This window comes from Lonchura striata, chromosome 14 (assembly GCF_050655825.1).
Source record: "Lonchura striata isolate lonStrDom1 chromosome 14, ASM5065582v1, whole genome shotgun sequence".
NCBI classification, from domain to species: domain Eukaryota; kingdom Metazoa; phylum Chordata; class Aves; order Passeriformes; family Estrildidae; genus Lonchura; species Lonchura striata.
Window position 1 is genome coordinate 8,156,512 of NC_140716.1, and position 25,126 is coordinate 8,181,637.

The following is a 25,126-nucleotide window of genomic DNA, read 5'->3' on the forward strand; positions in this document are numbered from 1 at the left end:
TTCTTCTCACTCTTGTTTTTTCAGCACAAGTGCTCAAGGACTTTTTAGTGCTTAGAACACAGACCCCTTCCATCAAACACTGTCCTTCCTTCTATTCTGCACATTTGTTTTGAGGTGAAAGAATGTTAATTTCAAACAACTTATAAGTTTAGACAGCCAACCCAAAGGAAGGTAAGCAATCTTTCTCTGCTTTATTTGAGGAAGGAAGGCAGCAGCAGATGTTCATTCTAGCACTAGTAAATGAATCGCTGTCACTTCCACAGTTGTCTCAGCAGAAAAAAAATGAAAGTGCATGTCCCACATCACCATACAATAAAAACATGTGACCAGACAAATGAAAAAATGTGCCTTAGAGAATAGTCTGCATACTAAAGTACCCATGTCTGTGCAGGGAATGCTCTTGCCTTCTAAGTTATTTCATAACAGGACGAGAATGACCTGTGCAGCAATCAGCATCCACAGTGAAAAAGAGCTGCAAAATACCTCACCCTAATTTGCCTGCTCTCCCAGCAATCACAATCCTTCACATTATCCTCTAAACTTCTGCCATAGCGCAAACCCAAAATCTCTTCTATTTGAAAACCTGACATTTGATTCAATTTACTCTCCTTGCCTCCCGCTGGGTCTGTGAATGAGAGCTCCAGAGCCAGCAGCTGCCAGGTTCCTCGGGCTGCTGAGAGCAGTGCCCAGCTGCCCACGGACCTGCCCGTGGTGCCAGCAGCTCCCTGGGCTCCCATCCGTGCCCTCCCTGAGCCTGCAGCCACAGCTCTGCTCCTGGGCTGTCTCCCTGTGGCCACAGGGTCCCCCTGCAAGCCCCAGCACAATGTGGGGCTCCTGCCCCACACTTCTAATCCTTGTTCCTTGCCTTTCTCCCCTCTGCTTCCCCCACTCAATGCAGCGAGGCAAGCCAAAAAAGCAACACAGCACAAAACAGTTGTACTTCACTTTGCTACATCCAGAACTGGCAAAGGAGAATGTGTTCATTTTGTAGTAAGTCCTGCCAATCTGTGCTAACCATGGAATGGTTTTACGCTGGAACACTAAAAGCACATTTATCCAAGATATATGTGCTTCATAAGAAGAAAAAAAAAAAGCATATCAATGCAAAGGTTTTTATTTTTTTTATTACAGATTGCAGAAAATGACCTGTCCTCTAAGCATTACCATCCTGGCAGAGAGGAGTTAGAGTATGCATTACATGCTGTGAGTTTAGAGAAAAGCCTCACTAAAAAGGTTGTCACAGACATGCTGCTTTTTCAAGTATGAAATGAGCATCAGTGTTTAATTCTGAACTACATTAATTATGAGGTTATGCAATGATGGTTTCTCTGTATCTTTAGAAGTCATTTTTTAAAACTATTACTGTAGAGATGTTTTAAAACAAAACCATACATCACTTTTCATGGCTTCCAAAAGATATAAGGAACTACTTAAAAAGCACTAAAAACCACAACAATCTTGATTCTTGATTAAAAAAACAAAAATAAGATAAAAAAGGCTTCTTCTGCTGAAGGATGATGTTTTCTTATCTGCCTGAAGTACAACACTGCTTCTTAAGTGAGCCACTGTTAAACTGGATAAGGGGAGAGCATGCTGTGCATTACAGCAGATCACCATGATGGAGTTTCCCCAACTGCTGCCAATATCTGGTGCAGTGCTCTGAACATAACATACTTCATGCTTCACTACATTCATCCTTTCACAGCAGCTCCTTCATTCTGATTGACCATAATCCTATAAATCTTTCCCCAAGCATACATGCTGACCTTCAGGCTACAAAAACTAACAGTCTTGGATATCCAAGTCAGCACTTCCAGAATTAGCCTTCTACAGAAGAAAAAACAAGTGAAATTGGTGCTGAATGTTCTGCTATTGACAATATTCACTATGACACATGTACATGTTTAATTGTACCTACACACAACTCTATGTACCTCCATATATTTCTACAAATCAATCCCTCTAGATATAAAAATTCAGCTTGCATTGTATTTTCTGTATCTCTGATAGCTAATTAAAGTGCACAAATTCAAGTCTTCAGGCAGGCAAAAATAAGGAGGAACAAAGTCACATGGGAAAACAATTAAACTCCTTAAGGCCACCTTCAAAGAGCAAAAGGGAGCGAGTTTAACATACCTACCCAAAGTATTTTTAGTCACAGCTACAATTACAGCAGGCTAAGTCCACCCAAAGGACAAAACCATGCACATCTTCTGCATTCCACACCACTTCCCTGTCTTACACTGTCAAACCTAATTTAATACTCTGAAGATTTTACTTCCACATCCAACAGATGTTGGAAATTTAATGAAGCTTATACTGTAGTGCAAAAAATTATTGAGAAGCAAGAGTGGGGGTTTTGTTACTCTATTTTTTCTGTTAAATAAATTAATCCATTATTGTTTTGACAACCAACATTGTAAACAGTTGAATCTTCTTCTTCTTCTCACATTGATGAGGTCACTGTGAGAGTTTTGCCACATTCTTGAAATGTAGTTTTCCCTTGAACTCCTGCTAATTGTTCTCCATCTTAAAGATCTCTACACATCACTTCCAATCCAGAAACAACCAAGAATTCTTTGAAGGAAAAAACTTGAAATTAGAAAATGAATGCACTGCTGCTTGGTGAGCTGGAATGTACTATGTTAATTCATACTATGAATTAGGTAGTTATGTGGATGAAACTTGGCAGAGCCAGTTTTAGGCATAGCTTGATTAAAGATTGTTACAAGGCATTAGTACTTGGAGACAAAGGCCTACAGAGACATAAGTGGAAGATTCATACAGGGCCATCAGACAGTATCAGCAAGGACACTGGACACAAAACATTCTATTCTTAAGGTGTAATCACACCCCATCCCACTGCCTCCCCTCCAACCCAGAAAAAAACCAACCACAAATTACAGCCTGCCTCTAAATTCTACTATGAGGTACCACATCAGCAGCAGTCTCTAAAGAAAGCTCCACTGAAAAATTTGAAATAATAAACAGTGCAGTTAAATATTATTGTTTCTACTGTTATTATGAGGCAAAAAAAAAAAAAAAATCAAATGGGCAGACATACAAAAAATATGATGTAAGGCTGGAAAATCTGTATGTTTTTTGCAGAGAGACATCATTTCTCAGAAGTCTTCCAAATCATTCCTCTCTCAGGTTTTCCAAAGAATCAGTGAGATTGTGTTTAAAAGTAATTCCATTTATAAATACTTATATTAAAAAAAAACTTTTAATATTTATCCTTATAGAAATGACTCTTCAAACAACTAAGCTGAAAGAAGGTAAGGAAAAAGGTCCTCATGAGGGTATGTAACCTAAGAAAGGATGGGGTGGATGGGGGAAGGAGAGGGAAGAAAAAGTTTTCAGAGTGGAGCAAAATAACTACTGCATTCCTTAAGGTTTGGCAGAGACATGTCCTGAGGATGAGCTGGGAGGTGACAATGTTTGCAGGCTGGTCTGGAACGTGACTGCAAAGCATCACAGATGGACCTCATGATTCTGAGCAATAAAGCAGCAGATGAACTCTAATATTAGTATGGCATGTGGGGAAAGAAACAGCCCTTGCTATAAGTATAGAAAGAGAAGCTCTAAATAGGCTATTTACACTCATGGAAGGTTTTGGAGTCAGTATAGATGTTTCCTGAAAACTACATCCTAAACAGCTGTTGAAAAGGCAAGGCAATTGTAAGAATCACTAGGAGAGTAAAGGAAAACTGAGGAGTCATTGTATCATTCAGATTGCTGTTGGGCATTTATACCTGGAATAACCTAATCTAGTTACAATCTTCCCATTTCCAAAAGCACAAAAAGATAAAAAAGGTGCTAGGGCTTGGAACTGTTTCCTTATTAAAAAAGGAATACTTACAACTTCTTTGGGAACTTACAGACTACATTATCTCATAGACAGCAAGAAGAAAATGAATCAGGAATGAGTGAATTCTGCTCCAGCAGATCAGCTGCATGCTCTGAGCCACTCACCTAACATTTAACATAAATTAATTCCTAAACATTAGACTTCCAAGCAGCAAGTCACTGTGGAATTCACTATGACATGAAATTACAAAGACCAAAAGTAAAAACTGATTAAAAATATTAAATTCCCAAGGACTGGTCCATCTATTTTATTAAATACCACGGTCCGGTCCATACACAAGCTTTGTTGAAGAATGTATTAAATCACCTGCACCTGAAAGCCAAGCAGCATCATTCTACATTATTGTTTCCCTAGTAGATGCTACAGAACACTTTCAAAAACAGGTCATGGGCTAGAGAGACTTGAAGAACTGACAAATTGCTATGAAGTACCAGTCTGAAAAGCTTACAGAGACAAGAGATGTCCCCTCTCTCACATCATACAGAAAAAGGATTGGCTGGGATAAAGAGAGGAACAAAAATAAGCTCATGGAATGGGAAAAGTCTCCAGCTGTGGAAGTCCCAGGTAACAGAAGAGGTCACAGTTCTGTCCAAATGAAGCAACACTTAGCAATGCTAGTAAGGAAAACAGTATGACATCTTGCTTTTCCCAAAGCTCTTTCACTGCCTTCAAGGAAAGCAGTATTTAAAAAGATAACAGAGTCACCATTCTCACCAGAGAAACATGAGCCAAGAAGTCCTAGTATCTGTAATTAGGAAAATCTCCTCATGTTCCTATTTCCCTAAATTCATCATCTCAAATTCTCTCGTTTATATTCTTCAGATCTATAAAGATTTCAGATTAAACAGAAATACTAAAAACTGTTTTCTAATGGTACTTAGAAAATACTCTAAACCATGATTAGATTATGATTTAAAATTACTTATTAAATATTCCACACCATACTTTTTCCAGAGTGTGACTAAAGCATTTAGAGAATACACATGGAAAAGTAACATTTTCTGCAATAGAAATGAAATTATTTTCCAATCTACTAGGTGTAACTGTGTTTTAGCCACATTTGGAAAACAAAACAAATATCTAGAAGTGCATTAAGCACTGTATGCTTCAGAATTAAAATCTGCATTTTCTTAGGAAAAAGGTCTGCAGCAGTTGATCGGAGGGAGGAGGCTCTCCATTTTTATAAAGTTTAATGTTTGACAATATGGCAGTGAAATCAGTCAGACAGAATCAGATTAATTACCTTATTCACTCAGCATGTTATTTTTCAAGTGAGGCAAAGATTTCACAGTCTTTAAAACAAAAATGCTGCTTCACACACATTACCACAAAGTTATGTCATCTCTACCACCTGCTGAATGCTGTGACCAAACATTAAAAACTCATGCTGTCTCTTTCTTTTTGACAGACAAAAATAGCATTTCCACAGGGAAAAAATGTGTGCAATGAAAACCATACCTGTATCTCAGAAGCCCAAAAGAGTGACACAATGGAGCATGCATTTAATCTCAATTTAGTCCAAGCACCCCCATGACAGAAAGCATGACCAATGAGAATTTATTATTCTCTGTTGGCAGCATGCAGTGCTCAGTGGCTCAGTTAAGAAAAATGAAAAACTCATCTCTGTAAAATCTAGCATCCTCATTTAACAGGTTCTCCAGAGGTACAAATTATGCATCCAGAGCAAATTCACCTAAAACATTTTAAACATAATTACAGATTAATTTCATTTAAAGCAGGTCTTGGGATCTGGCCAAGAAAGAGGCAACAGTCATTTTTAATACATTCTGAACATTCCCAGACAGACATCCATCAGTGTATTAATACTGAAGTTTCATGAACCTATAAATTCACAGTTCTGACCAACGTCATTGTCTTAAAGAAAATCTAGTCCATGAAGAAAGTACAATTTTCTAATACTGAAGTATTTGGATGAGTTCAAACACTTGCATTTGATTTAAAGTGTGGCAAATCCAAGCAAGTAAGGCTGGGACAGAGGAAATGGGAGCAGCGAGACACAAGGACTGATGGTTACTAATTCTGCCCCTTGAAATGGGGAAAGAGGCAAAACCCAAACTTTCCTAAGCAGATTAGCTGTGGCTCTCCAATTGCTGATAGTTTAGAATGCAATCTTCAGACTCACAAATCCATTTATTGTTATGACCTGCACATCCTTCCTTTTTCAAGATAGATACTTTGGCAATTTAGAGAAATCTTCCTATTGCCAACAGAAGTTGTGGAACTCAATTTTATTACGTGTTTAAGTGAAAAGTCAACTCACTGAAACAGCTGGACTCCCCACAGAAACTTAAAATTGAGAAAAATCCAAGACTTCACCTTGCTACAAACACCAGCTGGAATCTTCAAAGAGGAAGTGCATGCACAAAACTCATGCATGCACCACTGCTGACTGAGCTATCAGATCAGGTACATTACCTTTCAGCTTTATTTCTCTTCACAATTTTAAACCAATTAAACTAATTCAAATCAGCATGAAATAAAGGTTACAGACAAGGCACAGTTTCCCTTCCTGGCCTAATGCTACCATTAATGGCACACTCTTAAATCTTCACTTCATGCTGCATTGGTTTTAGCAGATCAGTGTCTAATTGGCACCAGTTAACTGACTGGAGTGAAATTTGCTATTATGAATTAATCAGTACTTCTTACTTCTTACTCATTCAGTTGAGATACAGATTAAACTGTGTGAAAAGTAACTTTCAAGGGCACATTATATGACTTCAGTGCATCAACACATGGAAAGACAGTTCACAAAAAATGTCCCAAGACAGTGCCTGTTTAACACATGCTAAATTACTCATGCAAGTGACATGTCTCTGAGTACAACTTATACCCAAAATAGCTTTGCTAGGGGAGCAAAAAAGTGAATAACTAAAAAACCTTGGTAAATGCAGTGAGTTACTGAACATCAGTTTTGCTCTTGCTTCATTTTAACGAAAGCAGAGATGGACCAAATGGTCCTCTCTCTAACTTGTGGGTCCAAAATTCAGGAGAATATGGTTAATGAACCACACTTTAGAGACTGACTTCATAATACTTTGCATATATCTGCAGCCTTAAAATATTTCAGGATGAGGATCCTGTAAATTGTTTTGTGAGTACACTGTATTCATGTGTCAAACAAGAGCTGTGCAGATTTGTAAACTCTCACAGCGAAAAATCGGGACAATTGTTGGGGCCCAGGAGTCTCACCCAGAGAAGAATTGGCTCACAAAAATAGTTGAAAAGCAGTTTATAAGTTGAAAGATATTAAATCACAGAGTGGGTCCCAACATGGCCAGAGAATAATTCTCGAAGACCAAATATTACAGAAAAACTGCTTTGGATTTGCTTCCAATAAGAGAAGCTCTGCAACACAGCAACAATAATAAAAATTGACATACAGGATAAGGTAAGCTGATCAATTAAATAAAAGACCATACAGAGAAAAGGTGAGCTCATTTTATGTAAACTCTGAAAGAAACTGCACAATGCTATTTGCACAACAACAGACTTTGCAGATCTTTTATTTGCACAACAAACTTGGACACAACAGTCAGCTTTACCCTAAATCCCTCTGCTTTGCTGTATGGGCAACATTAGATTCAAAACAAAGAAATGCAATAGCCATCCTGCAATAAAAAGTCTTAATCAGCATCCTAAGTGAGCTTGTTTGTGCAGCTGGAACTTGCTGGTAAACGCAGAGCTTGGAAAACAAGCTCTCATGAAGAAGCACAGAGAATTAATAGCCACAACAAAAGATGTTGCAAAGTAACCCAATTTACTACTCTCACAGCTCCACTAGAAACAGGAACATGTAAATGAAAAGCATTTACTATTGGAGAGCAGACATTTAAAGTCAGGATTAAAATTGCAAAACAAAGTAGAATGACATCATTTCAAAATGGAAAAGAAGAATACTGCAAGTAGTTAAAAGTACATGAAGACCTGGAATTGATATCTGACTTCCATTTGTAACATGAACAAGATCATACTAAATGGTGATACAGACCTAATGCTCACTCTGATGCCAGAACAGCTCCCACTCTTCTCTTCAAATCACTTTTTGTCAGAATCTACTATTACTTAACACTGAATTAACTGCATGGCTGAAAATGTGCTCCGGCACATTTCAAACAATAATTCAGATCCAAAAAAGAAAATATATTTTTCAGTCTTCATATGGTCTGATATTACACCATTGTTTCACTCTGATATAGTGACACATTTTCCTGGCTAAGCATTTATCATGCAGGTGTGCCTACGTTGCAAGTTTCTGCTGTCACTGACCTAACCTGGAATTCTTTTCCAGCTCATTGGTGAATTTTGTCAGGCTGTGAACCCCTACACAGATGGCTTTATTTCTTTTTTCAGTTATAATAAGCATACTATTTGTGATTAGAGTGTTTGCATAATTATGCAGGAGAAAACCTACCTCATGGCCAGGGCTGTGTCAACTACAGTCAGCTTTCCTGGCTGCTGAGATCACATTGAGGAGCTGCTTTAACATGACAAGGTTTTGCTTCACTAGTTTGAAACAGAACTGTATTTTAATTGCATCATAAATATACATATGACTTAGGATATCAACCAAGTTATTATTCAGTTAGATTTCTGAAATAAGAGAACCTTCAAGTAGACAAATTCATGCCTTACCTTGTGAAAGGCACTGATTTGCCAGAGCAACTTGTCCAGAGTGTAGATACAGATTAAGACGTGTGAAGATACTGCTCAGAGATGGAATTGTTATGAAGCAGAAGGCAACACAAGCCTAAAGTAAATTTTAAAAAATTGAATAAATTCCTATCTCAGAGTTATAACAATCTTTACTGATTTAACACACAATTAGGAATCAAAATCTGTAAGTCAGTTTTGGAAAATATTTTTAATACAAAGCAAATATTAAGTGAAGCCCAAAATCAGCAATTTTAAATTTCTAATGAGAATTTCAATAATTATATATTTTTTAAATTGTTACTATTGCTAGATAAGCTCAAAACTGATTCTCTATTACTGTAGCTCAAAGAGTTCCTCTCTCCTCAGGTATCCACCTTGCAGCTAAGCAAAAGCTAAATCTGGCAGAGTGGTCAGAGGAGGTGCCCTGAGTTACAGGGAGGAAGCAGATGCAGCCCAGGTGCTGCAGCTGCAGACCTGTGGGCACAGCCCAAAGCCTGGCCAGAGCAAGGAGGCCCCGGGCAGGGAGAGGCTGCCCAGTGCCAGCCCCTGCCCAGGACACACACAGGTGCCAGGAGCTGGGGTGCCCTGCACACACAAACAGCTGCCCACTTGCACATGGACACACCTTGGCTGCCACATTTCAGCTTAGAAGAAGGGAACACAAGCAACCTGGATAGCCAGTGATGGTCTGTGCACAGTTCAAAGCACATTTGACCATCTCTATACAGACTCAGAGGCACTAGAGCTGAAAGGAGAACCTTATTTGAAATTCAAATCCTGATTTCAGCATATCAGCACTGATATTATGAGACAGAAGTTTGAATATATTTTATACCCCATCTCCCACTCTCTCTGTGACCGAGTTACATAGAAATTTGGTATTTTATTTCAAATATAATTTGAAAAGCTGAGCTTTCCAGAATTCACACAAACACCTCTCTGGTGAACCTTCCTTTGGAGAGGGAGTCAATCTTGCTGCTCTTTTTCAACACAAAACTGCTATTAGATGGTTTGGGTCTTTTTTTCCTTAAACAGCAACATTTGGTCTTAGAGAGGAAAGACTGCTCTTAGCAGGAGAAAATGGGACTACAAACAGTGTTAAAAATACTAACATACTGGTTTTACAAAAACTATAAACTTAGGTGGCAGCAGACAGTATTATCTGCAAAAAAAGCAGGCTCAGAGTTTATTAGCCAGACTTACCCTGACAAATGCAGCAGTCTTTCTGGAATGATTTCCTTTCATCACCCTTCTGGTTTCCATTGCTAGTTGGTTCACAGACTACACAAACAAAACAAAAGCAAACCATTAAGAAAAATGCACAGCCTCAGTGACAAATAACACCCTGCATGTTTTACTGCATGCATTTAGAGAATAGCCAGTGTCCAAGAAGCCCTGATACAATGTGTCCCCACTGTACTATTTACATTTTACTGGGAGAATTTTAGTGACTGTTCCTTAAAGCAAATATGACTCAATTTGTGAAAGTAGACTTTATTCAAGTCTTTAGCTTATAATTTCCTTCCCCAGTGCTGTCACCTCCTTGCTAGCATAACAATCACAATTTCTAGCTAACACAGCTTAAAAACCATAAACCAAGATAACAGAAGAATTTAAGGGAAGATACAGTCTTGCAAAGGAATCAGATGTAGCTAATGCACACCTGTGACTCAATACAGAGAAGAGATTAACCTTCCCAAGCACATCAGGACTCTGCCTGGATCTGCAGCCAGACACAGTCTAACCTTTCCTAGATGGAGGATTACAGAAGAGGCAACCCAAATTCTGAATGCACAAAAGTGCCATTTATTTTATTATACATGAAATCTCTTGCAAACTAACCAGTTTTCTTTGTTGCAATGATACCATGCATTCCTGTCAAGTAAAACTTCAGAGTGTTTCAGGGAATAAAACCAGAGATGAGATCAACGTTCACTTTATAAACACCTGATTAAAATACTTCAAGGTTATTGTGCAATAGACCAATAATTTGAGCAAGGAATGGAGAAATGGAAATATATCCCTATTTGTTAAGGAAATGTAGACAAACTGTGGCTTACATGAATCAGCTGGACTAGAACAGGCTCCAGATTGCAAAACATTGACCTGGCTTCAACATAGAAACTCAGCTGCTGCTCAAAGTCACGGCCAAATGAAACCTGGAAGAGAAGAAAGGCCCCTAGACTTCACCACTGTATGCCTTAAATAGATGTAAAACTGCATGGAGATAAGCCACAGATATTCAAATGTCAAAATCCCCATATATTGCCAAGGAGAAAACCCAGTAGCAACAAATAGCAGTCAGAGGATCTCTGTTCTTTTAACTGTCTGAAATACTTCAGTTTCAGGGAAATTTTAAGGTTTTACTGTTTTGGTATTTTGGGGGATTTTTTGTCTATACTCCATATGATGGTCTATTTTACAGGTTAAGTATTTTTCAAAAAGAATTAATTCCTGTTTATGAAGTGTTTTCAAGTGTTTTCATTCTTTATGGGAGAGATGAAGACTTCGTTTTGATCATACTTAGAAAGCAAGACAAAAAAAACCCAGAATAATAGCAATAGATCTGTGAATCTCTGTTCAGATTCCTCTAATTTCTAGTTGATAAAGGGCCTTCAACAGAAAATAGCATTTTTCCTAATTAGATAAACCAGTATGAAAAGCAGGTTTTCCCCAAGTTTACTTAATTAATACCTGTTTATATAGTATGGCAAAAGCCTGTAACCTTGCATTCTGGCAGGAAAGAAGTCAAAAAACAACCTTTGTGTGAGAACAACCCTCTTCCAACCCTGTAGATTTAAAAAAACCCAAGTGCTGTCAGCTGGAGTGTCTCAGCTGTCAATTAAAAGCAGAGCATGAGGAACAGTCTCCAGGCAGTTTATGTATTATATTAGAATTTTTTTTTCTAATAGAAGTAAAGGTTGCATTATTTATCATTTCTCAAGTCACATGCAGAAGAGTTTTTTACAAAATTAGAATAAAATTTACATTTAATCCATACAGTGAAAGATCAAAGAAACTGCACCAGAAAACAAAGGATTGCTTCTCACATTACAGACAACTGTCTTTGATTTTCCTCTATTTGTACAACTGCTGATTCTTGAGCCCTAGTCTCAAGAAAACATACTCAAAAATATAAATTTTTCCACAAAAAAGACTGACTGTAACAATTGCTTTTCTCTCCACATCTTAATGTGTGCTGGTTTAAATGCATAAAAAGTCATTTTGCTGCTATGAGATTTTCTTCCCCCCAAACCAGGACTATCAAGACACATCAAATTTTGTTCAATGCAAGAAATCCTGCTAAAGGAAATTATACTATATTATACTGCATGTAAAGCTTAATAAAACAAGACTATATCAGAACATTAATTAGCAAATTATTATAGTTGAAGAAAAAACAACCATCTAGAGTAAATCCATAGAACTGCAACACAGAACAAAGAGGACAAGTAGACACAGAGCCTGTCAGCTCAATGTGAAAGAAAAAACAGGCATTGAGAGTACATTAGAAAATACAAAAAGCTTGAGAAAGTCTCCCTAAAACACCCCAACATCTCAAAACCAACAGAGACCAACAAAAGATTTATTGGAGTAAGAGTAAGAGGGATGGGTTAAAGACTAATTTCAAGACAAAACATCTGGAGTTCTCCAGGGACTACTAATTTAATGATAGAAATTATCTTATAAATTAAGATAAACAGAGATAGAATAACAAAAAAGTTACACCTATTTTGTATTTTTGAAAGCTGGTATTGGTTCCATTTAGAGCTAAGTAGTGGAACTTCCTCCACATAAACCAGTGACACCTCTCTGATGCTTCAGTTGCTGTTTTAACTTTTAAACACATCCTCTCTGTTTTACAGGAGATTTACAGAACTAGCAGAAAATACCATTAAATAAACAACATGTGTACTTAGAACTTCATCTTGCACGGAATCAGCTTCAGCACTGTGTGACATTTCTTTGAACACAGACACACTTATCTCACTGAAATGCACTGCCTGTGGTTTTCAGTGGTCTTAAGCAAGTCAGAGACTGGGCTCTGATTCAGCCACAGGCACCTGCTCCCCATGGGCACCTCACAAAAATCTGAGCTCTAAAGTGCACCCAACACTTGCACACAATTGTCACTCACCATTTTTATGAATCCATTTATCAGGGCTGATAACATTCTTTTCTCATCCTCAAGTGTTAGTGCACTAGAAAAAAAATTATTTGGTAGATTTTAGAATATTTTTTATCCAATTTATCTATAAAGGTTCAAATGATACATAATATTTTATAAATTCTTTCTGTATAAAACAAATTTTTAAACGAATATCACCAAGTCAGCCATGAACCAAACTAAATTACAGATTTTTTAAAAAGTAAAAATTGCTGAGTCTTCAGATTCTCTAAAAAACTCAGACTTTGGCATGTGGAGAAGGAAACTACACCTGTTTTTTATTGTAGCAAACAAATGGCTTCAGTCTTGTGCTGCAACATGAGAAGTTGAGTAAGAATTAAGTCTAAAAACCTAAAGAAATCAGTAAGTCTATTCTTAGAAGAAAGTTTTCCTATTTAAGGAATAAAAATTTTGAAATACCCTTTAAATATTATGCACTGTATAACTAGTTTATTGTTTAGTTTGGGGTTTGTTTTGTTTAAGGTTTTTTGGTTTTTGTTTCAGGTATTTTGTTTTAACTTTTTGCCTCAGAATTTAAAAAATAACTTCACATTGCTACAGTGCTGGTTTTATGTTTTAGTAAGAACTGAACTAAACTGCTATGTAAAAAAGGAGTTTCTTTTCATAACTATCACAGATACCTATTCTACATCAAGAGTCCAAAATCTGATTTGAAACAAATTTACATCACATAAAAATCCAGTCAGTCAAACCTGTTTCACTGAAAACAGATGAACAAAATGTTAAATTACAATTAACTAATACAATTTAATCCCTTTAGTATTATATGCTTGGCTACAGCTTTGACCTTTGGTGTATCAGTTACCAATTTCCAACTCAGACACCAGATGGGAAGAGAACAATAGTTTTACTATACAAATTCAGTAAGGGAGGAAAGAAAACCTCAGCATGATTAGCTCATTAGTGCATTGCCAATCAAAAGAGTCAAGTGATGGGCTCTGAAAGGCTCAGAAGGCTGGTAATGAGATCTCCAGGTCAGTAATAGGTTTCCAGTTCAATTGTGAATCAGACCCCTACCAGTCTAAAGGCTGTTATCCTCCAACAGCTGGTACAGGGCTCAGCCAGCCCCACACAATGGGCTGGGAGTTTCCTCAACCAGGATGCAAAAACAGATGCAGGAGCTACTTAAACGTATCTGGAATTTAGGATGATTTACCGAGAGATGTACAACCATCTTAGCTCAGGAACTGCTGGTTTAAGGGATTTTAAATGTCCCAGTAAATGATGAAATTGTTTTGGCAAAGTGTCAGAGGAAGCACAATATGGATTGCTATAAACTGTTTTATTTATTTTAATAAGCTGGTTTAGGTACAATATGTTGTTCTATTTAAAGCCTGAAGTGGCTTTTAGTGCAATATACAGCCAAATAAGGTACTCTAATCCAAAATAAAGCACTCTAGCTGGTATAAATTTGAATTACATGATAAATCTGACCTCTTTATTGACAATAAATCTTGCATTCATGGCCTATCAAGGATGAGAAACTTTTAAGTTCCTTTGCAGCATCTGCCATACTAAGAGGCTCTGGGCTCAGAGTGGCAAAAGAGATCGTGTCCTTATAATTCAACCTAAACCAGAAGGAAAAAAAGGTTTGTCTTCTTGAGAGCTGGAATTTGCAGCATTTGTGATCCTGGCTCTGTTTTCAATCAGACACAGATTTCAGTGTGATTTTTGCAAATTACATCTAAACCACACTGCACACTGCTTTCCACACTGCACAACAGTGAGGGTGCAACAGGGCACAGGGGAGCCCAAACAACCCCAGCTCTCAAAGTCAAGGGCAAAATAGAAGAGGAGGAATTAGGAGAAAGATATAGATGGTTCAACAGCTTCTCAGTTCTAGCTTCTCCTATTGAAGCTTCTAGAGATCTTCCAGGTATCTTTTTAAAGATTTCACACCATTTGTAATGGCTGAAAACACTGATCCACAAAAAGTATAATTGAATAAGGCAATCTGTGCTTTAGTAGCTACATATTCACTTGAATCTCAGAAATAGCTTATTATTCACTGTAACTCAAAGATTATATTGGTTTCACTCTCAAAGTGTTTTGAAATTTGGATTGCAAAGTGTCTCTGCTTCTAGAAAACTACAAAACCACTGCTACTTCCTTTTTAAAATTCTGCTTCAGTATTCAAAATACAGCAGTAATTAAAGAGCAAATGGTACGTGCTGCCACTTCCCTGCACAGCTCTTCCCTCAGCACTAATTGGATTCATGTCTTAATCCACCTTGAAACAAACAGCCCCAGAAACACGAAAGCACATCAGGCAGCCCAACTCTGCATGAATGAGAGCTCTCAGCAGAAATACATCTTACTTCACAGAATCATGCATCGTCTTGCAGATGTGCAGGAGAGCATTGAGGATAACAGGATCCTTCGTCGACTCCTGCTGGTGCCTAGAAAGTGTTTGAGAAAAAGTGATGAAAAATCCTGCTCTGTCAAAATGGAAAACAATGACTACAACAACACCCATTTAATGCATCATTTCAGTCACCAGCACTGTATGACACAGCACAAGTTTTAAATCCATTTGTGACCCAATGAACACATGGTTAATAGGGGTAGAATTCCAATAAATACAAGCCAAGAAATATTATCTTAATATACACATTTGCATTGCCAAGCCACAGACTCTGACTCCTTAAGGGACACAGTAAGGTGGGTATGTGATACACTGAGGCAATCTAAAGAACATCAAAATAAAACAATCCTGCATTTATCAAGATATATTATAATTTCTCAGCTACTCAGGGACAGGCAGGAAGGATCAGTGTCAGGTTTAGGTACAGAGGCACATGTGCAGTGCAACTCCACTAAGATGATTAAGGGGCCACAGCATCTCTCATATCTTGGCAGTAAAGCCAAGAGAGCTGGCCCCGTGTGCCCTAGGGGAAAGAAGGTCTGGGGGGGCTCAGCAGTGAACCTGAAGGGAAGGTGGAAATGGAAGGAGAAAAATGTTTTAAGAATATTGTTAATTATTTGAAAAGGACTGCTTGATTTTCAGAACAGTTGAAAGTATTTTCATTTTCTAAGTACATTTTCAGCTGTAGCAATACTCTATTCTGTGCTGTCACAGCAACTGGAATGTGAAATAAATTTCATAAACCAACTAAGGCAACACAAAAAAAAACTAGCTCAGAGAACAACTATTCTGTTAACCCACAGCAAGTCAGTATCAATACAATTACTTCAACTTTCTTTGTGAACAGTCAGACAGTCCATCAATAGATTAACTGACACATTTTCTTTTTTCTTTCCCATAGCCTGGAAGACCTTAAATTAAATAGCCAGTATATTGACTCCTCTTCCCTAGACACATTTCAGTAAGTTTCTCAGAGCCTCCAAAGCTCATTTCACTTCAACAGTCTCCACTTACTTAATAAAAGATTCCATAATGCACTTGCAAACCTCCACTCTCACACTTTCCTTCTGGAACATATCCAGAAATGGCAGGAATTTCTCCTGAAAGTACAAATACATAAACAAGTAAAATTAGGTATGTTACAAGCAACACACTTCCTTTGGGTAAGTTTCATAAGCACAGATATTTAGATAAAACTATTTTCATCTGTTTTGAAAACAGTAATTAATTTCAAAGGATGAAAAAGTGGAACTAATGGGAAAGGACTAATGGCTGAAAGATGTATCAATTTATTGATTGCAGTGATCCAGAAGGGAACACAAAATACAGAACTGTTTGACTCAAATGTTGCACTTTATTTCTAAAAGCAATCATATGCTTCAAACAGCTTAGGGTCATCACAAATTCAGACATCTATGGGAAAAAAAAAGGTAAGATATTATAAACAATTAAAATAGTCTACACATCATCAACAATGTCACATCTATCCAGAGCAAGTTAAAAAAATTTCCTTCAAAAAACAAGGGTCTAGGTTGTTTAACATACTAAAATACTTAATTTCTGTATCATCTCAAGAATATAGTGAGGGTAAGCTTTTCAGAATTATCCAAGCAATTTCTGAACAAGACTTGACCCCAAATCCACAGCATCAGTCTTGAGTTTCACTCTTCAAAAGGTTCCTGTACTGTGAGACACACTTGCTGTCTTTGTTTCTATTTTTCTACCTCATATACAGTCTCTGTCCTCCCTGAGTTCCACTTTGTTTCAATGCCAAGTGTAAGTGCTATGAGAAGTGCTATGATAAGTATGTATCATAACACAGAAACAGCATTAATTACATTAACACACACACACACATAAATAAATGGTATTTCATCTTCCATTCATTGTCACTTATGCCATGGTAACAAACAAACTTTTTGGAGAATTTAACAGCCTAATGAAAAAAATAATAAAAAACTGGAACTGGAATAATAAGTACTTAAGTGGTAAGCAGCAGAAAGCTCACAAAATATTTCTGCACTTAGCTACTTGAAAAAAGTTCTTGCATTCTGTGAACTTGCAAACAATCTAAATATCCCAGTCAAGGTAAATGCTCTTACAGAAAAACTGCCAAACAGTTCTTCCTAAAAATTTGTTAAAGAGAGTATCACTTACCACTGAAAAAAGCAGAGCAAAGTCATAGATATAGGTAATAACTTTCTGAATAATTGACTGCAGCTAAAGGAGAGAAAAGGGAAAAGTTTAAAAAAGGGGAAATTATTGTAATATGAGTTAAATTAAGACTGTCCACACTAGAGATTATTCTTCTTTAGCTATTCATAGAAGACTGTTTTGAAAGATGCTTCAAGCATTAATCAACATAATTTCTTTTCTCATGTGGTACAAGCTATAGCTATGCTGTTCCTACACATTTTCCTACATACCCTTCAGAACCCATACTGAACAGAGGCTGACCAGCCTGCCCAGGCTTTATTGGCCCTTCACTTCCATAGTTAGGCACATTTTTTTTAGAGTCTCCATGTCCTCCAGCTCTCTGCACTAAAAATCTCAGCCAAATAAACAAAGAAAAAACACCCCAAACCAGTTTGCTAAATCTTCTGTTGCAGGCACTTTTTCTAGGCACAAAGTAACCACAAAAACCTTCTCAACTAATCCACATCTCATTTGGCATTCAATCTCAAGAACTGGACACAATAATTCAGTGAAGCCTTAACAATGCCTAGTAAAGATAGACTATTTTATGGTTTGCTTCTGTTTAAACAGACTATCATGATTGCTAATTTCATTCAGCAAACCACTGCTGATGTAGGAGTTAACTATTGCTGCTTTCTAAGTACATAATCATCCAAGTTTAGCATTTCTCAGAATTAAAAGATTGATGTGCATGGAAAAAAAAGAGTAATAAATTACAGCATTACAGTGTTCCAATAGGCTTCCCACTTTGTAGTTACTGTTTAAAAATAATTATTTTTTTATAAAATTTATCAGTAATGTTTAAGAATTGATTCCATTTAAGAAAATGCACACCAGATTTTTACAGATTTGGCAAAATGAACTCTTTACCTGTGGGTAAGCATCTTCAAATGCTCGATCAGGAGTCATGTGCTTGATGACATCAGCCAGAACTGTATTGACCTCTCGCTTCTGCATAGCAAAAAACAAGGTTACAAGTGAAATTGGCACATAAATCAAGTCACTAAACACCAGCTGAGTAGGATAATTTATTTCCATTTGCCAAAGCATCAGCTTTTTACAGAACTCTAGTTAAGCCAGGAACTTTAACCATAGCTCCTTACTTAAACTGATCCATCTGCCATTAAAACAAGAGGATAAGAATTGTTCAGTGCTGTGGGGTAGTAAAGCTTCAAAGCTGCATCTTTTGTCCCCATTCATCTTTCATGAAAGGAAACATATTTTTTCATTCCTACAGATTTATACTGAATAGTCAAAGCCTTTCGATCTTTAATACCAGGCTGCTGACACAGCCACTTAGTCTGAATCAGAAAAATTCAAAGGAAACAAAGTAATTTTCACCTACCGTAAAATGTCTGCAGGTATACTCCACCCACACTTCAGCACAGTTGATATAATCCTAGAAATACATGTGTCTTATGACTACCAATATTTGCAGGAGACTGTGAGAAATACACTTGTAAAAATTACACTTAAAATAATTAACTACTGAGGTATGATTCATGCAGACCTACAAATCTAGAACCCCAAAGCTGCATTTGTGTAGTAATGTTATGTAAAATTAAGTTATGCTTCAGCAGAGCTAAGAAAAGCAGGGATGAGCCAAAGATATTACGGCCATCACTAATTTTTTTGTAACTGTGTGTATTTAGAAAAGGCAAACAATGCCATGCCTGAACAACTGGCTACAACTTTGCTCTAAACACAGAATCAGTAGTGAAACAGAATGGACAGTAACTCACCTGTGGATTCTTCAGTTTTGTTATAACCTTCCAGGCTTCATTTAATATTTGAAGGCGATCATTTTCAGGCGGATCAGCCAATGCCAAGTTTAATCCCAGGGAGCGAAAGAGGAGATGCTGAAAGTTAATGAGAAATTTTAAATTAAAAGCAGACAATCCACGTCCATCCAAAACTGGTCTGGCAGGTGTAGTGTGCAGAAAGATTCTCAGATCAAACCACTTGAATAATTTTATTCAAGTGACACACAAGTTATGTAGGCAACTAAGAGCATAAAGACCTCTGTCAAATGAAAAGAATTGGTACAAATGAGATACAAAATGTTACCTTTGGGAATCCAGACTCATCACACTCTTTAATCATGCCAATGAAGTCCATTGATCTCGCAGCAATAAACTCTGCTCTGAACGCCGACATGACTGAATTCAACAGCAAAGCACTGCAATCAACAACATAGATCAATACAGCTCAATAGACACTCAAATTTACTAGTTACCTGCATTTACATTAATCTGAACTTCCTAGACTAACAGCTGTCCAGCATCTATCATAAATTTTAAAAAAGAAAGATAATAAGGAAAAAAAGCAAATCCCTAAGTATTACCACCTTCCAAAGGTTGACAGCAGCTTTACAACTTCCCTTGCTGAATGCCTGTATGGCCTGACTGTAGCCAGTGGAAGACAGGGGGAAAGAAGGGGAGGAAAACCCAGAAAAGTGAAACAAAATCAGGCATCAGAGACATGGCTAAGGGAGAACACATTAGATGTCTAAACTTTGGCTTAGGAGCCAGAATGCAGCAATCAAGTTAAACTAATTAACTTCAGCTTGACAAGTAATCTACCATATTTTAGAATTCATCTCTGGAAAACAGATTTTCATAATTATGATTTAGTAAGCTACTGGGAGAATGAAAGCTGCACTATGCATCCAGTTTCCAAAAGAGAGAGAACATTATTCCAGGGACTCAGGGGTACTCATTACAGACTCCTGTCTTCTACACTCTGCAACACTTACTTGTTCCCCAACTTTTTGCATCTCTCCATCATCTCAGTAAGCAGAACCTGGAACAATTATGTATTAAAATTAGTGAATAGAGACTTTGCAAACATATTCAGCTTTATTTACTGTACTGAAATCTACTAAAAGCTGTTTTAATTACCTTTCCAATACATTCCAATAGTCCGTTTTACCCTGTATTTACAGCACAAGAAAACAGTGGTGTAGCTAAACATAAAACACACCTTCTGGAATAGGCATAGTGGTATTTCAATCAAAACCACCATTTTATGGAAGTCAAATCTGCAATCCTTCATCAATGCCATTACTCCAGGTAATCACTATTTGCCAGCCACGTCAGTTATCTCTGGCAGGAGAGGTGAAAACTCTGCCAGACTGACAGAGAATAAAACAGCTTGTTCACTATGTTAAGTTACAGTTTAGTCAAATCATTTGTATATCTGTGGGACAAAAGAGATGGATGAATTCAGGAAATAAAGATTAAACTAGCTAAAGAACAGCATGAAACAAACAGGAATGCTGCCTCTGAACTTGAAGTGGTCACATTTGAGCTTTGTGGAAGCAAACATTCTTCCTGTAGAGAAGAGAGCATCAGACAGTCCTACACAGGCTCCTTTTACTTGCCTTCACACTCGTAAAAACTGAGGGTTTGCTGTTTAGTAGGCAAAATTAACTCTTCACCACAACTTTAGTATTGAGGATTAACACATTCACTTACATCTGGAGCGTGGTAGGCAATACACTGTAAAATCCAGTCTATAGCAGGAGAATATAGGGTCAAATACAAAGGGATCTCCACACATTGCACCACCAGCTGGTTCTGAACTGTATCCCCATGTATCTGTTGAAATAAGAGACAAAAATATGTTGCTTTGTAAAGGTATTTAATGGAAGATATGATAAACTGGTTAAAGTTTGTATATGAACGGAAATTAAATAGATGATAGCACAAGGATACAGATATTCTGAAGCATTCCTTGCAAGCTGGGGGAAAAAATATTAAGCTCCTAACATTTGTTATTCAAGTCTGGAAACATGCTGAATTGAGCAGTTTCCACTTACCAGAATGTATGTAAAATTTCCCATACTATATCTGGATACAGGAACACCCCTAAATCTAGAATTGAGAACTTCTAAGATTTCTTTTGAAGTATGTGGCAGTTTGATTAAGGAGTGTTATTTATCTGATTTTGCAAATAAACCACTTATTTGCTTACTTGTTTAAATGTTAGGAGAAAGTCAAAAAAGTTTTTATTCAGGCTTTCTTTGAGTTGTGGTGCCACTTCCATCCCAACCTGTATTAAAAGAAAAAGACTTTATCAGCATCTATCAATTCTCCTTCAGAGTGAGATAAAGATGCATTTGCTGAAGCAATACACCCAAGTCACACACATCAAATCAACAAACAGCACTGAATCACATACTTTTGTCTGATTATTTCCTTGCTTACTGTTATAGTCATGTCCACTAACAAACCCTGAGGCAGTTACAGGTGTTCTTAAACACAATCCTAACATCAGCTCCAAGTATCTGCAAGCACTGAGGAAATCAGCAGCTACTCCAGCGCACTGCAACAGCCTACAGCAGCACAGAAAATTATTCTTACTTATTACAAACACTTAAAGAGAGATTCCCCATCTGTAAAACAAAGAGAAATAATTTTTTGTTTGTTGAATGGAAGAGACAGGCTGCTGACTACTTGAGATAAAAGCAGTAGTTCCTTGAAGCAGCGGCAGCACAGGCTGCAGTAAATCTTTGGTACAGATCAGAGGAGGTAAATGACACCTACCCTGCAAAGGTATGCTCTGGCATAGACTGCAACCAGTGGATCTCCAATTCCTCTAATCATAGATGTTAACCGTGGGAGACATTCCGAAATGCCCCTGTTTTTATCAGAAATGAAAATGAGCTTCAGCAGTCAACAACAGAATTATATCACTTACAGATGACTTCAGTAGCTGCCTTGTAGCCTAACAACTGAGCATGAGTTATAGAAATATCTATCAAAGAAGAAGAATACTAGCACAAAAACTTATGAAATAAGTAAAATTGTCTGTGTAAAGTAATACATATCCTATATTCAAATTGCAGTATTTGCTATTCAGAGCAAGACAAAACTAAGCAGAGCTATGGAAAAGCTGTAACTCAGTGCAAGGAAAGGAGATGCTTAAAGCAGAACTAGAACAGGCAGAGCTGTACTAGTGCCTGGATATGAGGCCCACTAACTCCAGTAAAAGAACTGCTTTTTAGGGATAATAAAGTTGTCACCATAGTAGCAATTTGGCTTCCAACACTCATTTCAAAATATAACTGAAGAAGGACAATTACAAGGGAAGGAACATTTTCTGCTCAGCAGCTGGTACTGCTTGGCAACACATTAAACTTATACCAAAGTTTTCAACAGATAGTGGTTCATTGCTCCTAAATTATTTCTCCTACTCTCTCCCAGTATGATATCAATATTTTCCTTTCAGTTTTCTATTATTTTTTCTACACTCCTCCTGTCAACAATCTTCCTTCCCCTCTACCTCCAGAAGCCTCTGGTTTTTAATTTGCACTGGGATTTTTGACACCTCGTGTCACATTTGTACTATGTTTGAAAACTGAGAGCACTGTTGTATTTCAAAGTATATCAGAGCTCACCTTTAATATTTTCATTAAAAATTCCAACACCTCTCTATAGTGCTTCTTCTTAGTTCTACTAAGACCCTACCCACCATTAATCACAGACCTCTAGTGCTTAATTAATTTAATTAGATCCTAAGTCTGCCCATTCCTTCCCATACTTAACATTATTCTTACGTTTTGGATAGGAACTTGTTGCACTTCAGTATTGCTGCTTCCACGTAACTAAATTGAAGCCAAGTCAAGGAAAAAAACTAAGATTCACAACCACTGAAAAACTATAAGCAAACATACACCAAATGCATATTGACCAAACTATTTTAAGGCCTTCTGTATTTAATGTCACTACACTTTGCTGATTTTTACAATTTATCAACAAGATTTTGTTTCGAAATTCTTCATACATCATCTCTGTCACTGCCAAACTGCTCAGAGACAATAATTAAGCATTCAGTTTACTATGAAACATGACTCAAAAGTACATTCAAAACATACAGCCTGAAAAAAAAACAAAACAAAGCCAGTATAAACATTAGATCCTATGAGTTTTATTGAAACAAACGTTCACTTCTGGACAAATCTACAAAAAGCCCGCAGAGACACTGTGAGGGTCTCATTTGACAAGGATACAATCTGGGAATAAGTTCTCTGATTGAAGCAATCTTGAAAAACCAGTTTAAGCAAGTTTCTTTAGCTGTATCGTTAACACTCTCTGGAGAGAAGTTATCTGGGAAAAAAAAAAACCCAGATATAGTTACATTCTTTCTAGAAACAAGGTACTTTTCATGTTAGGTTTAAAACTGTATTCTCTTTCCATTCATTAAGAAATTAAGTTTACAATAATAAACTAGGCAATACATTTGCTTCTCAACTCTCTTGAGCAGCAGAGATGAGTACATAACAAGAGAAAGTACAATCTTGTAGTAAATAATATTTCAAAACCTGAATTCAAGCTCATCTTGGAGCTCATCTCAGAGCAGCTACTGAGAAATCCAACCTCTGCCTCTGCTCTTCCAAAATCAGAAATTGTAAGAAAAAGTAAATACAGAGAATCTATAACAAACACATATATACAAATCTACAATGACTAGAGAACATACAAAAGATATTTAAGCACTCAACTTGTTTATTTTTAAATGCTAATATAAATTTTAAATAACAATATTGCAAGAAATAGGAAATACTGAACATGGACAGAAGCCTTGTTTCTGTACCCTGAACACATTCTCTTACAAACTCCTTCCGAAACCATTTTAAACACCACTCCTGCTTCCAGAAGGTGAGAAGCTCCACAAAAAAGTTTCCAACTTCCAACAAGAGAGAAGCCACATGTTAGAACTCCCTGCACTCACTATCCTTCTCATCTAGGACCTCAGCTCTCATTAAACTTGGTTTCACCTGGTTCCCAAGGGACAAGCTCAGAGGCTGGGCCTGAAATCCCCGAAGGTTCACATGCACAGTCAGCACAGCACAGATTTTCCTTCTCTCCCCCACTTTTAGAGCTGTTTGGGAAGTTGCCACCGGCAATGCCTCTGGCAGCTGTACAGCTGCAGCAGGAGCTCAGCTCAGAACAGAGGTAACTGTGCCCAGAAATCATGACCTGCTATGGGAACTGCCTGCCTTCATTAATGTTTGTAAGAGCAGTTTGTCAGATCTGCAACAACCACATTTATCTGAACTACTTCCTCTAGGTTCATTTCAAATTTCAGTATTTTCTGGTTTCAAGTTTACAGCTCCAATCCTATGGATTTAACTGCAAACTAATGGTACTGTTCCACTGCCAACTACAGAATGTTTATCTTGCAAGGATGTGCATATAGTGCACTTCAAATTACAAGGAAATGCCTTTCCACAGAATCTTTCAGTGTCTTGCTAAAGAGGTTCTTTTGCCTGCAATGTCAAATGAGATTTTTACATTGTGTTGGAACTTCAACTGAAAAAAGGGCCCAAGTTAAAAAGATTATGCTAAAAGCAGCCTGCTGCTACTTCCAAAATTCTTCTTTTATTACAGCAAAACTATTAAGGTTCCAGTGTAGCAGCAAAAACACCTATTTACTAAAAACTGAGATTTTCAGTTTTGTTACATTTCTACCATTAACTTCAACCTTCTAAACTACAGTACTTTAAGAAGAGAGCATATAAGACAAAAAATTTTAAAAAATCTTCCTTAATCTAATTTGGCCATTCCTGTTTAATTCTCCCTCTGACTAATAAACTCTGTATTAGAGAACTTACATAATTCCTTGTGATTTCAAGTCTCAGGAAGACTGAGTTTACATTTAGTAACAGCAGAGCCACAAACATACTTTACTATATCCACAATTAAAATGTAATTTTGCATGAACACTGCAAACAGTGGAAGCTGTAAGCAATGGATTTTACTCTGTTAAAAACTAAAAGCTGCTAGATTCAAATCAGAACCTTTTCTATAGGAGATAGAGTAGC

At 37.2% G+C, this 25,126-nt stretch overlaps 1 protein-coding gene across 2 annotated transcripts in view; it reads right to left on the minus strand.

Moving 5' to 3' along the window:
* Positions 1-25,126, minus strand: part of VPS35L (VPS35 endosomal protein sorting factor like) — a 44,112-nt gene that overhangs the window by 8,374 nt on the left and 10,612 nt on the right. For both annotated transcript variants that reach the window (XM_021539798.4, XM_085592306.1), the window contains exons 10-26: positions 23,312-23,408; positions 22,859-22,906; positions 21,846-21,939; positions 21,274-21,351; positions 20,775-20,897; positions 20,054-20,100; positions 19,366-19,477; positions 19,041-19,157; positions 18,644-18,697; positions 18,169-18,249; positions 17,260-17,322; positions 16,117-16,202; positions 15,056-15,136; positions 12,687-12,750; positions 10,609-10,707; positions 9,752-9,829; positions 8,528-8,642 (exon numbers count right to left, since the gene is read on the minus strand). In XM_021539798.4, coding sequence (XP_021395473.2) covers positions 8,528-8,642; positions 9,752-9,829; positions 10,609-10,707; positions 12,687-12,750; positions 15,056-15,136; positions 16,117-16,202; positions 17,260-17,322; positions 18,169-18,249; positions 18,644-18,697; positions 19,041-19,157; positions 19,366-19,477; positions 20,054-20,100; positions 20,775-20,897; positions 21,274-21,351; positions 21,846-21,939; positions 22,859-22,906; positions 23,312-23,408 — 1,437 coding nt within the window. The remainder of the gene's footprint in view (positions 1-8,527; positions 8,643-9,751; positions 9,830-10,608; positions 10,708-12,686; positions 12,751-15,055; positions 15,137-16,116; positions 16,203-17,259; positions 17,323-18,168; positions 18,250-18,643; positions 18,698-19,040; positions 19,158-19,365; positions 19,478-20,053; positions 20,101-20,774; positions 20,898-21,273; positions 21,352-21,845; positions 21,940-22,858; positions 22,907-23,311; positions 23,409-25,126) is intronic.